General features: G+C 49.5%; 1 protein-coding gene across 9 annotated transcripts in view; it reads right to left on the bottom strand.

Annotated features, from left to right (window-relative positions):
• Positions 1-14,675, bottom strand: part of EHMT1 (euchromatic histone lysine methyltransferase 1) — a 152,433-nt gene that overhangs the window by 28,516 nt on the left and 109,242 nt on the right. For all 9 annotated transcript variants that reach the window (XM_047831537.1, XM_047831538.1, XM_047831539.1 and 6 more), the window contains 5 exons: positions 13,089-13,232; positions 11,839-12,065; positions 10,608-10,781; positions 9,475-9,557; positions 7,788-7,894 (listed from right to left, as the gene is read on the bottom strand). In XM_047831537.1, coding sequence (XP_047687493.1) covers positions 7,788-7,894; positions 9,475-9,557; positions 10,608-10,781; positions 11,839-12,065; positions 13,089-13,232 — 735 coding nt within the window. The remainder of the gene's footprint in view (positions 1-7,787; positions 7,895-9,474; positions 9,558-10,607; positions 10,782-11,838; positions 12,066-13,088; positions 13,233-14,675) is intronic.

The following is a 14,675-nucleotide window of genomic DNA, read 5'->3' as shown; positions in this document are numbered from 1 at the left end:
GGGGGAAAAACCTCCACCTTCTTAAACTGACATACCAAAAGCTAGTATTTAGTTTATAAAATACTTATTAGGAGAAGGCTAAGAATAGTATTGTTTTTGCTGTTAGCAATTAAAAACAAAAATAACAAAATGAGTGGGGCGCCTGGGTGGCTCAGTTAAGTGCTCGACTTCAGCTCAGGTCGTGTCTCACAGTTTGTGAGTTTGGGGCCTGTGTTGAGCTCTGTGCTGACAGCTCAGAGCCTGGAACCTGCTTCAGATTCTGTGTCTCCCTCTCTCTCTGCCCCTCCCCCACTCCCGTTCTGTCTCTCTCTTTCAAAAATAAACATTAGAAAAAAATTTTTTAAAAATGAGTTAAGAAATTTTTAAATAGACCCAGAGTGTTGCACAGGGAAACCAGCGAGCTGAGGTGACTCGGGGAGCCTCGAAGGAGACTTCTGCCAAATTCCAGAGGGCAGGATGGGGCTGTTGGCCACAAGCAGAGTTGAAAGTCAGGGGTCAGAGGACCAGGCCCTCCCTGAGATTTCAGGGGCAGGTCTGAGGACTCACAACTAGTTCCCAGCATGATTGAGCGAAAGGAGGAGCAAAAAGTGACCAAGCCCACACACAAGCACAGAGACCCTCACTGGAACACACAATCCAGAACCAACACCACGCCAGTCAGCCCAGAAAAAAGTGATCATCACCAGGAAAAGGTAGGGAAGACCGCGAGACAAAGGGAGGAGACAGAGAAAAGAGAGTCAAACCAGGAGATCCCCACGTGACTGACGTGATTCCCCCAGAGAGAATGGTGAGAACAGGGAAGCAGGTCCCCAGGGAAAAGTTCCAGTCCATCCAGCAGGACGGACTTAGTAGAAGCTCCAGGCCAGACACACCAAGTCCAGGCAGGTCCCAACCCCCACCCCTCTTCCCCAAAAGGCCCCTGGGAGAGCGTGCAGAGTGTGCAAGATCCTGTGTGGGTGTGTGCAGTCCATGGCAGTCCCTGGGCTCAGGGGTCAGTGCAACAGGTGTGGCTCTGTCCTTCCCCTCCGGGCTCTGTGACTGTTAGAACACCCACCTTTCTGTGTTAGAAGACACCTCATAGGCTCATGGCAGTAACACTAACACATGAAGGACAGGGTGACAGGCACCCAGAGCTGGGGAGCAGATGGAGGTGGCCTGTCAGTGGGGACACACACACCTGGACCCAGGACAGGGCAGCTGCTATGAGTGCCCAGTGGCAGGGGTGCCCACACTACGGACGTCCCCAGTGCTGGCACTGGAGCTCTCCGTCTGCGCCCAGCACAGCCGCCCCGAACACACAGCCCCTGAGCTTGGGAGGTGCAGCTGAGGCCAGAGGGGCACACATTTCCTTTCGTTTAACTTTGTCATTTACATTCAAACAGCCACACGTGGCAAGGCACGCCACACTGCACAGAACCGGGACCCAAATGAAATAACTGCTGCTCCCAGTGAGACCCGAGGATGAAAATTAAACAGATGGGAAGGTATCAAAACCACTCTTCAAAGGCGCTCCTGGCTGGGAGAGGACACTTCTCAGACCCCGGCAGGACAGTAGCCCAGGAGAGACGGCGGTGGCTTTAGTGCTGCTCTGGGGCTGGAGAGAGGGCGCAGAGCCAGAGCCTGCCCGGTGGACACGGTGGGGTGGGAGACACCCCACAAAAGCAGAGTCTCCAGGGAACAACACTCTTGGACTTAGGGCAAACTAGAAAAGCCCGCCTCATATCTTTCCTGGGGAATCTCAAGAAAAGCTCAGGTTCTAAAGGAAGAAAAATACACAAAATCACAGGCTCCCAAGCTCAGAGGGTGAGCAGCCTGGGCCAGTGAATTAAACATCAGGCTAAGAATCCAGGCAGGTGGAGCCAAGCCCTACACATCAGGTCAGCCCAGAAGGCCACAGAAAACAACACTAAAAAGGGCTGGTTTTCCACAATAAGTAACATTTTATTTTGCAACAGTTTAAGACCCACAAGAAGCTGCAGACCAGCACAGAGCTCCTGCTCCCACTTGCTTTCCCAGGATGGCACCTCACACGAGGGCAGCAGAGGCAGGCCCGGGGACCAGAGCTCAGGCACACTTCCTCCCTCAGTGGTCACGGGCACAAGGCAGGCTTCTGCCCTTGGACTGAAAGGCAGACACAGAAGAATCCGCACTGTGGGACTCCATGAACACAAAGCTGAGAGGCAAACACGGGTAAGCCACATGGTTTGCGGGTGCTTGCAAGGTGGTCAAACCAGAGAAGTGCAGAGATGGGGGCTGTCACCATCAGAGCCTGGAGAGCCAGCCCCTCTGGCGGGGGGTAGGCTCTGTTGTGTCCTGACCTCGGGTGAGGTGGGAGCCATTTATGATTATTTATTAACAGGATGCTTATACCATAAGGACTTTTATTTTTTTTAATTTTCAAATGTTTATTTTTGAGACAGAGAGAGACAGATCGTGAGTAGGGGAGGGGCAGAGAAAGAAGGAGACACAGAATCCCAAGGAGGCTCCAGACTCCGAGCTGTCAGCACAGAGCCCGATGCGGGACTCAAAGTCACAAACTGTGAGATCGTGACCTGAGCGAAGTCAGGCAGTTAACTGACTATGCCACCCAGGCACCCCTACCTTAAGGACCTTTCTGTATGCATCACACATACACGCATTCACACACACACTCTTTAACATTAAAAAAAAAAAAAAAAAAAAAAAAGGGCCAGGGGCGCCTGGGAGGCTCAGTTGGTTGAGTATCAAACTCTTGATTTTGGCTTAGGTCATGATCTCAAGGTTTGTGAGTTCGAGCCCCAAATCGGGCTCTGCACTGACAGCACGGAGCCGGCTTGGGATTCTCTCTATCCATCTCTGCCCCTCCACGCTTGTGCGTGCTCTCTCTCTCTCTCAAAATAAACGAATAAACATTAAAAACGAGAAAAAGATTTCTTTTAAAAAAAAAAAAAAAAAAAAGGCCAAAGAGAAAACAAGTCCTTTAAAAGGAATGACAAGCTAATTTCTTAAAAAGCAAGCATGGAAACTAGAAGACAGTGGAATCATTCCTTAAACAAAGCAAGAGAAATGAACCAGCAACCTAGAATTCCAAATCCAGGGTAACGTCTCCCAAGAAGCCCTCCATACCAGTCTCCGAGAGTGAGGAGAAGCCTGGGTGGCCCCCTCACTCAACCTCATGCAGCAAACAGGCCCATTGGGGTGACCTGCCCCCACCTCCTGCTTCATCCCTGTCCTACAACAGTCCCACACTGTACTGGGCCTCCAGGCCACCCTCAGAGAAGCATAAGCCACACCCTCTGTGACTCCATAGGACAAGGATGAGAGGACATCCGGTTGGAGTACTGACTCCCAGCCCCCTCCCTCAGAGCACCAGCATCCGAAGTCACTGCCTCGATAGCCATGCCAGCTGCCCTTGACCTCTCTCCAACAGGCTTGCCCTCTGTCAGATTAGCTACTTACCACTGTCACTGCCAAGAACCAACCCTTGTGACCACTTTGGGAGGCCGCCTCGGCTGTCTCCAAGTCCTACCAGGCTTCTCTTGAACTTGCACCCGAGGCCTCCACAGGCCTCCCCGCCGGAGCTCAGCAGGCCAGCGCACCTTCCCTCCCTCGCTCCCCGGCACCTGCAGCTCCCTCTTCTCGCCTGTCTCAAGACCAAGGACACAACACTTGCACACCAGATCACAGAGCGACCTCTGGAGGCGACAGAGAGGAGTATGTAGCCTCCAACTGAGTGAAGAGAAAGGAAATGAGAAAACTAAAACAAATATCAACCCAAAAGACAGCAACAAAGGAAATTTAAAAAGAAATATTTGAGGGTGCCTGGGTGGCTCAGTCAGCTAAGCATCCAACTCCTGATTTCAGCTAAGGTCATGATCTCACGGTTTGTGAATTCGAGCTCCAAGTCAGGCTGTCAGCACAGAGGGATTCACTACTTGGGATTCTCTCTCTGCCCCTCCCTGGCTCACTCGCTCGCTCGCTCTCTCTCTCTCAATAAAGAAAAAATAAGTAAATGTTTAAAATTAAATGAATGAATGAATGAATGCCAGAAATTACAGTAAGTATTAGCTAGACCAAAAGTTCCTATTAAAATACCAAGACTCTCACCATTGTTATTCAACACAGTGTTGGAAGTCCTACCCTCAGCGATCAGGTAACACAAAGAAATAAAAAGCATCCAAATCAGCAAGGAGGAGGTCAAACTTTCACTCTTCACAGATGACACAATATTGTATATGGAAAACCCAAAAGATTCCACAAAAAAAAAAACCAAAAAAAAAAAAAAAACCAAACACTAAAACTGATCCATGAATTCAGCAAAGCCACAGGATATAAAATCAATGCACAGAATCAGCTGCATTTCTATACACCAATAAAGAAATAGCAAAAGGGAAATTAAGGAATCAATCCCATTTACAACTGCATCAAAGACTATAAAATACGTAGGAATAAACTCAACCAAAGAGGTGAAAAGTCTATACGCTAAATGCTATAGAAAGCTTATGGAAGAATAAAGACACAGAACAATGGAAAAATATTCCATGCTCCTAGATTAGAAGACCAAGTATTGTTAACGTGTCGACACTACCCAAAGCAATCTACGTATTCGGTGCAATCCCTATCAAAATAACACCAGCATTCTTCACAGAGCTAGAACAAATAATCCTAAAATTTGTACGGAACCAGAAAAGACCCCAAATTAGCCAAAGCAATCCTGAAAAAGAAAACCGAAGCTGGAGGCATCACAATCCTGGACTTCGAGACGTATCACAAAGCTGTAATCATCAAGACAGTATGGTACTGGCACAACAAAAGACACTCAGATCAATGGAACAGAACAGAGAACCCAGAAATGGACCCACAAATGTATGGCCAACTAATCTTGGACGAAGCAGGAATAAAGACAGTCTCCTCAGCAAGTGGTGCTCGGAAAACTGGACACCAAAACGCAGAAAAATGAACCTGAACCACTTTCTTACACCAGACACAAAAATAAACTCAAAATGGATGAAAGACCTAAACATAAGACAGGAAGCCATCAAAATCCTCGAGGAGAAAGCAGGCAAAAGCCTCTTCGACCTCAGCCACAGCAACTTCTTACTCAACACATCTCCAGAGACAAGGGAAACAAAAGCAAAAAGGGAACTATTGGGGCCTCATCAAAATAAAATGCTTTTGCACAGCAAAGAAAACAGTCAGCAAAACTAAAAGGCAACCAATGGAATGGGAGAAGATATTTGCAAATGACATATCAGATAAACGATTAGTATCCAAAATCTATAAAAAAACTTACCAAACTTAACACCTGAAAACCAAACAATCCAGTAAAAAAATGAGAAAAAGAACAGACATTTTTCCAAAGAAGACATCCAGGTGACTAACAGACACATGAAAAAGATGCTCAACATCGCTCATCATCAGGGAAATAAAAATCAAAACCACAACGAGGTACCACCTCACACCTGTCAGAATGGCTAACATTAACACCTCAGGCAACAACAGATGTTGGCGAGGACGCAGAGAAAGAGGAACCCTTTTGCACTGCGGGTGGGAATGCAAACTGGTGCAGCCATTCTGGAAAACAGTATGGAGGTTCCTCAAAAAACTAAAAATAGAACTACCCTAAGACCCAGCAATTGCACGACTAGGTATTTACCCAAGGGATACAGGTGTGCTGTTTCGAAGGGGCACATGCACCCTCATCTTTATATGTTTATAGCAGCACTATCAACAACAACCAAAGTATGGAAAGAGCCCACATGTCCATCAACAGATGAATGGAATAAGAAAATATGGTGTATATATATACAATGGAGGATTACTCAGTAACCAAAAAGAATGAAATCTTGCCACTTACAACTACACGGATGGAACTAGAGGGTATTATGCTAAGCGAAAATTAGAGAAAGAGAAATATTATATGACTTCACTCATATGTGGAAGATGAACATATGGGAAGGGAAGCAAAAATAATATAAAAGGGGGGGGCAAAACATAAGAGACTCTTAAATAAAATACAAAGAACAAACTGAGGGTTGCTGGAGGGGTTGTGGGTAGGGGGTGGGCTAAATGAGCAAGGGGCATTAAGGACACTTGTTGCAATGAGCACTGGGTGTTATACATAGGGGACAAACCACTGGATTCTACTCCTGAAATCATTATTGCACTATATGCTAACTAACTTGGATGTAAATTAAAAAAAATAGTAAATAATAATAAAATAAAATAAAATAAAATAAAATAAAATAAAATAAAATAAAATAAAATACCAAGATCATCACACTGAGTTTTTAACAAATCTACCAACACGCTACTTAAAAAGATACAAAAAAAACAGAGGCTCTTTGGCAAGCCACGAAGCTGGGAAGGGTCTGCAAGAACATTTTCAGGCATTAGGAATCTACCCGAACAGGTGTATCTACTGTAAGATACAAGTGCAAACACCAACGCAGTAGTGTCCTGCCCCGCCCGTGGCTGTCACTTCCATCAGCTCCGGCCAGAACCACCAGCGAACATCCCAGGTGCCCTGGCCGCCAGCACCTCCGGCTCCCACAGAGACATACATGCTCAGGAGACAACCTGTACGTGTGTTCCTCCTGAGACGGCAGCGTCTGTGGGGCACCCGACAGTGACAAGGCAGGGATCCCCCACCAGCATGTTATCACATTAGATATAAGCAAACAGGAATCGGGCATTTGAGGAAAACCTTTCAAAAATAAAGACCAAATGAACAGAGCAGCATAAAACTTCAAAATTCTCATAATATCTTCAAAGAAACAAGGGAAGAACAGAGGTACAAAAAAGGAACTCACAGGGTGCAAGAAAGATCTCAAGATGGGCCTGTACAGATTAAAACTCCCCAGAGGAGCTGGAGGGTGAGGTGGAGAACACTGCCAGCAAGTGGAAGCGAAAATGAAGGAATGGTGCATGGCAGGAAAGGAAGACCAGAGAATTAGTCCATAAGGCCTAACGTGTAAACAGGGGCTGCAAGGGGCACCACTGGGCATGCAGACGGGAAGACAGCACCCAGAAACCCCAGAACAAGGGACAGGAACGTATGACGTACTAAATGCCCCAAAGGAGTCAAAAGACTGCTGCATCACAGTGAAATTTCAGACCAGTGGGTTAAAGAAAATTTCCTGAAGCTTCCGGAGATAAAGGATCAGACTGAAAATGTGGTCTCCAGGAGACAGGGAACCAATACAGGGTCAGAAAGGGGGTGTCCCAGAGAAAGAAAGCATGGGAGCACGCAACGGGCTTCCCGGTGACATGGAGACAAGGTGCAGTCTGTTGACAGGGTTAGGAATGAATCAGCAGGAGGCCGAGAGACAACAGAAACACAAAACGATTACCGCTCTCGGACGTGACGTGGCCAGCTCTGAAAGTACTGGCGTGACCACCCAACACAAGATCTCCCCACTCATCTCAGCAACACAGGGACATGACCAAATGAGGAGGACTGGGGGAGGGAGGTGCGCGTGCCTGGGCCAAGCCTTCCCACACTCCAAAGTCAGTAATTAATATTAAAAACTGGCTGCAAAATGGAAACGAAAATAACAAATCAAGAAACAGCTGTACAGCAGCACATTATTTTCAAACCCAGTGGTAAACGCCAGAGAAACAGCTTCAAGACTGCCAGCAGGGCCAGGGCGTGCCGGGACTGGAGGGACAGAAACACTGGTTTTCTGTTTAGACCATTCAGTGCTGTTTGACTTCCCAGCTCTCACAACTATGAATCTTGTGCAATTTCACTTGACAAAGGCAAGACAGAGCGTGTGGAAGGCTCTGCGGAGAGCCGTGCGTCCGACCTGGATCAGCATGTGGCAGATGTCCACGTGGCCGGCCTCGGCGGCAGCGTGCAATGGGGACCGCTTGTTCTGGTGCTCCATCTTAAAGTTGGGATCAATTCCATCCACTGTGAACACACAGGTTTCACCGGTTATTTCGGGTGCAGCCCCTGGCTCCCAGCACTTCAGGATGCTCATAAAGGCTGGCAAAGATACATGTAGACAACCACCAACGGCCAGCATCGCACAATACCATCCCGTGTCTAGCCAAGGGCAAAGCCAGGCTCCAATTTCACCACGAGACTCAAAAGAGAGTATGCTAGTTTCACACAAAATTCAACAGGTGGGTCTGTGGTTGGGAGTCGCCTAATGTTATAAATCCCTGCCCTCGCTGCTCCTAACCCAGAGGGGCTCCCTTGTGTGTTTTCAAGCACTCTTGCGCTCGGCCTCCCCTGGGCCCGGGCACCTGCTGAGCGCAAGGGCGGCAGGCCCACTGGGCAGCCTCAGACACATGTGGCTTGGTGCACACAGTGCCAGCAGGCCTGACACGGACACTTGGCCAACAGACCAACCAAAGAGCAGCCAAGCAACCTCAGCACCCCATCAAGCCTAGAAAGAAAACGATTAAAACCCCCACTTGGGGGCGCCTGGGAGGCTCAGTCGGTTGAGTGCCTGACTTCGGCACAGGTCATGATCTCGCGGTTTGTGAGTTCGAGCCCCACTTCGGGCTCTGTGCTGACAGCTCGGAGCCTGGAGCCTGCTTCAGATTCTGTGTCTCCCCCTCTCTCTGCCCCTCCCCCACTCACACTCTGTGTCTCTCTCCTTCAAAAATAAATAAACATTAAAAAAAACTTTTTTAAAACCCACTTTGGTCAACATTAAATAACTTACATTTTTAGCACAAACTGTTAAGTTTCTTTTTTTGACTGTCAAGTAAAGGGATTTTTTAAATCCCTTTTGAACCCAGAGGAACCAACTCTTGAGCTGTGAGCTCAGAATCAAATTACTGCCCCTTCTTTGGCCGGAGACAGAACTGCGAAGGGTCTCGAAGCATCAACCGTAAGATATCAACCATAAGGTGCATCAAACGTTAAGAGGTATGTGCAGACATCACTGTCAGTGGTCTTGCTCTGCCCACAGCTGGCTTACACCAGCACAGGCCTGGCACTCGCCTTCCTGCCGTCAGCGCACAGCCGGCCCCAGCTCGCTCATCTTGCTTTTTCTGATTCTACATCTCCTCTTGATTTAATTATATGCCTAATTCTTTTTTTAGATGAGAAATTCACAGGAAATATTTCTACTACTATGAATAACAGGATACGAATGTCATGAACAAGAACTGAAATGAGGGGCGCCTGGGTGGCTCAGTCGGTTAAGCGTCCGACTTCAGCTCAGGTCATGATCTCACGGTTCATGAGTTCGAGCCCCGCGTGGGGCTCTGGGCTGACAGCTCAGAGCCTGGAGCCTGCTTGGGATGCTGTGTCTCCCTCTGTCTGCCCCTCCCCTGCTTGCACTCTGTCTCTCGCGTTGTCTCAAAAATAAGTAAACATTTAAAAAAAAAAAAAAAAACTGAAATGAGAGAAATGAGAGACAGATAAAGAGAAACAAAGTAAGAGCCTCCTCCCGAGAAGAGGTACCAGCAAACTGCCACCTGCTCCTGGGGCCACCAGGACAGGCACCAGCCCCAGCTCAGGTGCAGGCCACTTACCCAGCATGAGCAGCACTTTCTGCAGCTCCCCTTGCCTGGCGGAGAAATATAGCTGCTTCGGATGGAAGCGAAGCTTCTTGGGTCTGCGGGGAAAGTGTGGGACAGCTGTGACCCCCAGGCGACCCCACCCTGGCTCCTGGCCCACCTGCTGCCACACACACACATGCATAGGAAGCTGCAGGATGGGAAGACCTGGATGACATCCACCTGCTGATGCCCCAGGGTCAAGGGCACCAAACTCACCAGGCTCAGGCATCTCCCAGTAAAAACAACAAAAATGAGCAACTATCTTCTTCATCCACATCACACCTGGCCCAGCCTGCCCCCTTCAGCAGTACAAAGTCTGGGCCTGGTGAGTGGGGCAGGGGAACACGACAGTCACCAGAGCACCAGGGCCACAGACGAGGCTGGACACTAACAAAGCTGAAGTTACGGGGGACCTGGTGATGTGTCCCAACACCTGAGCTTTCCTCAAAGCAAGAGTAACGAGATGCATGCCCCTTCCAGCACAGGCACGCTTCCCCAGGGGAGGACACCTGCCTGGTTCCTAGGTCACAGACTCAGCGTGCTCCTACAGGGTTGTGCTATCTGGGAGTTGATCTGTAAGCCTGAATGACCACTTGATTCAACCCTTTATTTCACAGATGAGGAACCAGTCAAGTGGCATTTGCTCCAATGTCCCAAGGTCAATGCCAAGGGTTAACAACATCCAGGGGAAACATCTGTAAAAGCCTCACCACAACTGTCCTCACTTATGACTTTAAGGATGTCACCTTTTGCTCTTAGTATATTGAACAGCTTGCAATAATTTCCTGGAACATTATAAAAATATGTGAATTGTCCTGATGAACACCATCAATCAAAAAGCTGATGGATGTTACCAGGGCCTCCTTGGGAATGCCCCGTGACCCCCTGGGGACGCCCTGTGACCCTCAGATGGTACCCTACTGGATGCAGACACCTAGGAAGTGCAGCCACGGCAGTACTGGAAGCAGTGGGGGATTTAAAGACGTGCGCGCAAATGGCCCAGTGGCTGACACAGAGGGAAGAAAATCTGTAGGCAGGAGCGTCCAGATGTGCAGATGTCAGTGGGTCAGGCCCTGAGCCATCTGAAAATACAAACTGATTCTTACTTTTCCGAGTCTAGAGCGATCAGAGCACTTTCCAAGGTCTCCTTCCCTGGTCCCTGGGAAAGGCCGGGGGCCGGCTTCACCAGCCCCGCAGGCCCTGTGGGGTCGAAGCCCTCGGCTGTCTGGGGGGCCGTACTCTGTGGCTTGCCGTCCTCCAAGAGCGATGGTCCAGCAGTGCTTCGAGGGTAGGAAACAGACAACATGCTGAATGTTAGACACGTGAAAAACTCCGCTTCTTGTGGAAACCAACGAAAACACAGAACATGATTCACTCAGACCCTTCTAGCTATGCTGCTCTCTGAGCATGAAAATGACTTCAGACTCACTTTCTATTTAGTTCCTTGGATCAAAGAGCCCAATTCAAGGGCAAATTCCCAGAAAAAAGTGACATTCAAAGCAAGGGAAACTTCTCCAGGGCTTCCAGGACCACGTTCAAGTTTGCTTTTGTGAATGAGCTTCAGGTTGGATCTATCAAACCCCACCGCTCCCCAGGGGGCAAAACTTCCCCTGGAAGTCTGATTCAAAGTATGTTAACTTTATACATTAGCAAAAAGAAAAACAAGAAGAAACTGCCCTCCTCCCAATATTCATTTTGATACATCTACAATTCAAGTCTTTTTTTTTTTTTAAATGTTTATTTATTTTTGAGACAGAGCATGAACAGGGGAGGGTCAGAGAGAGAGGGAGACACAGAATCCAAAGCAGGCGCCAGGCTCCGAGCTTGTCAGCGCACAGCCCGATGCGGGGCCTGGACTCACGGACCGTGAGTTCATGACCTGAGCTGAAGTCGGACGCTTAACCGACTAAGCCACCCAGGCGTCCCCAAGTCTCTTTTAAATAACCCTCAACAAAGTTTCACTTTTCTCTGTATCAGTATAATATCTGTCATATTACATACTCCCAAAATGAACCATTCCCTTAAAAAAATTCTTTTCTGGTTACCTAGTGCCTTCAAAATACAACTTAGTGATAAACTGCAGCAGCTGGAGCTAATATTTCATATTATACCCATGTGTGACACATGTATGGATGTGTATGGACACACGGAGGGACACAAACGTGTATAAGCACATATGGGGCACGGACGCAGACGTGTGCATACACACAGGCGCAAGGGCGCAGACACACACACAGATGTGCAGGGGTACAGACGTGTACAGACACACACAGTAGTTAGCACTCAGAGACACACACGTTTCCAGGAGAGCTGCCCAACACTCTGCTGGGCACGTACCTGCCTGTGGTGGTGTCGGCCCTGCCCTCTGCCAAGGAGCTTTTGTCCTGCCCAGGGGCCAGTGTCACGGTAGAGGTTGTGTCCGCTTTTGCGATGGTCACCTCTTTGGCCTTGGAGATCTCCTCCCCACAGTGGGGACAATAGCTGGCATTATTGACTCGAGAGGCACAGTCTTTGTGGAAACGGTGAGAGATGCTGCTCTCAGGCTGACATTCCATAAAATTACCCTAAAAATGGGAAGATGAAAAATTATTTTTTAAAATTAGGGCTAACACGCATAAAAGTAAACACAGTGCTCCTGAGCCTGCACATGGCATGGGGGTGCCCAGAGGCCAGTCGGGGCCCCCAGTTCCTGGCTATGTAAGTGGGAGACCTGCATCCTACAGCCCTGAGGCGGGGAGGTCACCTGACTGCCCCCCACACCTCCAAGGGCCACGCCCTCACCCTCCAGCAGTTCTAACCAGAGGAGGGAGGCCCCGAAAGACCAGGCCCCAAGAAGGACCCCTGGAGTACAATCCAGGAACAGAATCGTGGAACAGAACATCGGGAAAACGGTGCTCTGCAGAGATTACCCAGCACCACCATGGGGGCACTTCAGGAAAACCCCTGATGGCCTCCAAAGGACTCTCGCTGGCACCAAGGAAGGTAACCCTCCAGCAGCATGAGAAGCAATGAGAGCAGGGCACTCTTGCCGGGAGCTAAGGGTCAATGGACATAGAGAAGCAGTGTCCCTCTTCTTCTTAGCAGAAGCAACAAAGGACACTGAAGACAAGGAAGGGCACACAGATGTGAAATCCAAAGAGCAGCCACTGTAAAGAAGCTCCTGGCCCAAGTGGGTGTCTCAGCCACGGGCCAAGTGAACCACAGGGCTCCTCGCCTTCATCCGGGCACCGTAGGCACCAGTGCGCACAGGTGTGTATGGAACGAACAAGACCGTAACCACCGAGAGATGAAGGCAAAGCCGAAGGTGAGGCAGGCCCTGTCCAGGAGAAAGGCCGCCGTGTGTTCAGACAAAGTGAACAGGAGGAGAGCAGAGGGTGCCCGGCTCACATGCCCCCATGGTGCCTGGGAGGCCAAAGGCTCACAGGCGGCAAAAAGGGAGCGTATGCAGGGAGGGACCCTCCAGGCGGGCCCCCAGATTCAGGAGCTTCGGGAGGCGTTTGCCACAGCTGTCAGCTAGCGGAGGGAGGCAGCGAGCGCTGGTGCCAGGCTGTGTAGCGGGGCACTCGCACGGCTGGCCGGGCACTCACCGCTGTGCAGAAGTAGCCGCAGCCAGGACAGCACTGGTGCTTCACCATCCGGCCCCGGTGGTCTTCACACAGCACCAAGAGCGGCGCTTTGCTGGATGGGCGCATCAGCTCGTGCTTGACCACGCTGTTGGTGCACCTGCCCAGCTGCAATCAGACAGGACCAGGGTCAGCGACAGGGCCTTCGGGGAGGGGTCTGGCAGGTGTGAGTCCAAGGCAGACTCTGAGGGCTCCAGCGTAGGGATGGAAATGCAGAGGGCAGGCAGGGCTCCATCCTCTGCACATCCGCCAGAACAGAACAGTGAGCTTGATGACTGGCCACACACACAGTGTCCGTGGAGTGGGTGGTTAACTTGCCAAAACGAGGAAAAAGTCTTGGGCAAGTTGGGGTCTGGGCCAGGTACTGAGGAAAAATGGGACTTACACCAGGCCGGATGGAAAGGATGTTGTGGGTCAGTAATGGGACCTCACTGTGAATCCACAGAACCTACAAGCAGTCATGATGGCCAGAGCAAAACACCAGAGAAAGGGCTACTGCACAGATGACGGGCCGAATGTGGACCAGGTGCACCCCCGTAGCAGCCCACCTCAGCCTCCGAGGAGACACCCATGCCCTGCCCAGCGACTGCTCAGCTGACCAGGCCGCCCCACAGCAAGGCCCAGACCCTCCTTCCCCGACCGACATGTGCCCGAGTGGGGGAAGCAGAGACAAAGCACAGACACCAAAGCAAATACACGGAAATCAGAAGCAGTCTGGGGAGTACAAGCCGGGGCAGAAAAAGAATGTGCAAGAAACTCACCGGCGCCCCTAGAGAAACAGACCTTGTGTCCGTTCTCACATTGGAACAGGACACTATGAAGGAAGACGCATGCTCAGGGAACAAGAGTGAGCTCTCAGAAATCAGAAAAGGTAGAAGAAATGGAAATTTCCACAGAACTGGTGGAAGACAGATGGGAATTTTGCAAAACTAAAGCAGAAAGACAAAAATGTGGAAAATAGAAGAAAACTGGAAGCTCCATCTAGAAGACCTAAAATAAAGGGAAAACAGAGAAAAGAAAAGGATCAGTGAACAAGGGCAACAGGTTTCCAGCACGAAGGGCACACGTGTCCCTTCTACAGGGAGCCAGCGGCAGCCCAGGACAGTGGTACGCCCAGAGGAGATGGCCTAACCGCCAGCAAGGACTGCATGGGCCCCGCACAGCAACAACCCAAACGAAGAGGAGTGATTTCAACAGAAAAAGGAAACCGTGTCCAACCTAGACTTCTGTCCTGAAATGAAGCATTTCCAGAATACAGAGTCTCCGATATTTATCTCCCAAGCCACCTTTCGTAAGAAGCTACTGAAGGTTATGCACCACCAAGATGAGAAAGCTATGACCCAGAGAGACTGGATATGCTGAAAACACCTATAGAAATGTGTAATTCTATCACTCTAGGACTGAATTTAGAATGGGTACAAAGACAATGAAAAACGAGAAAATTATTAACTCTGAGAAAACATAAAATGTTGAGGAGGAGAATGAATGTATTCCAAGCACACTGCTGGCTCAGTTGTGAACGTTGCCATCGTGTTATGAAAACCACAAATA

The sequence above is a fragment of the Prionailurus viverrinus genome, chromosome D4 (assembly GCF_022837055.1).
Source record: "Prionailurus viverrinus isolate Anna chromosome D4, UM_Priviv_1.0, whole genome shotgun sequence".
Classification (NCBI taxonomy): Eukaryota; Metazoa; Chordata; class Mammalia; order Carnivora; family Felidae; genus Prionailurus; species Prionailurus viverrinus.
The sequence above is the reverse complement of the archived record's forward strand: the minus strand, read 5'-3'. Positions and strand labels throughout refer to the sequence as shown.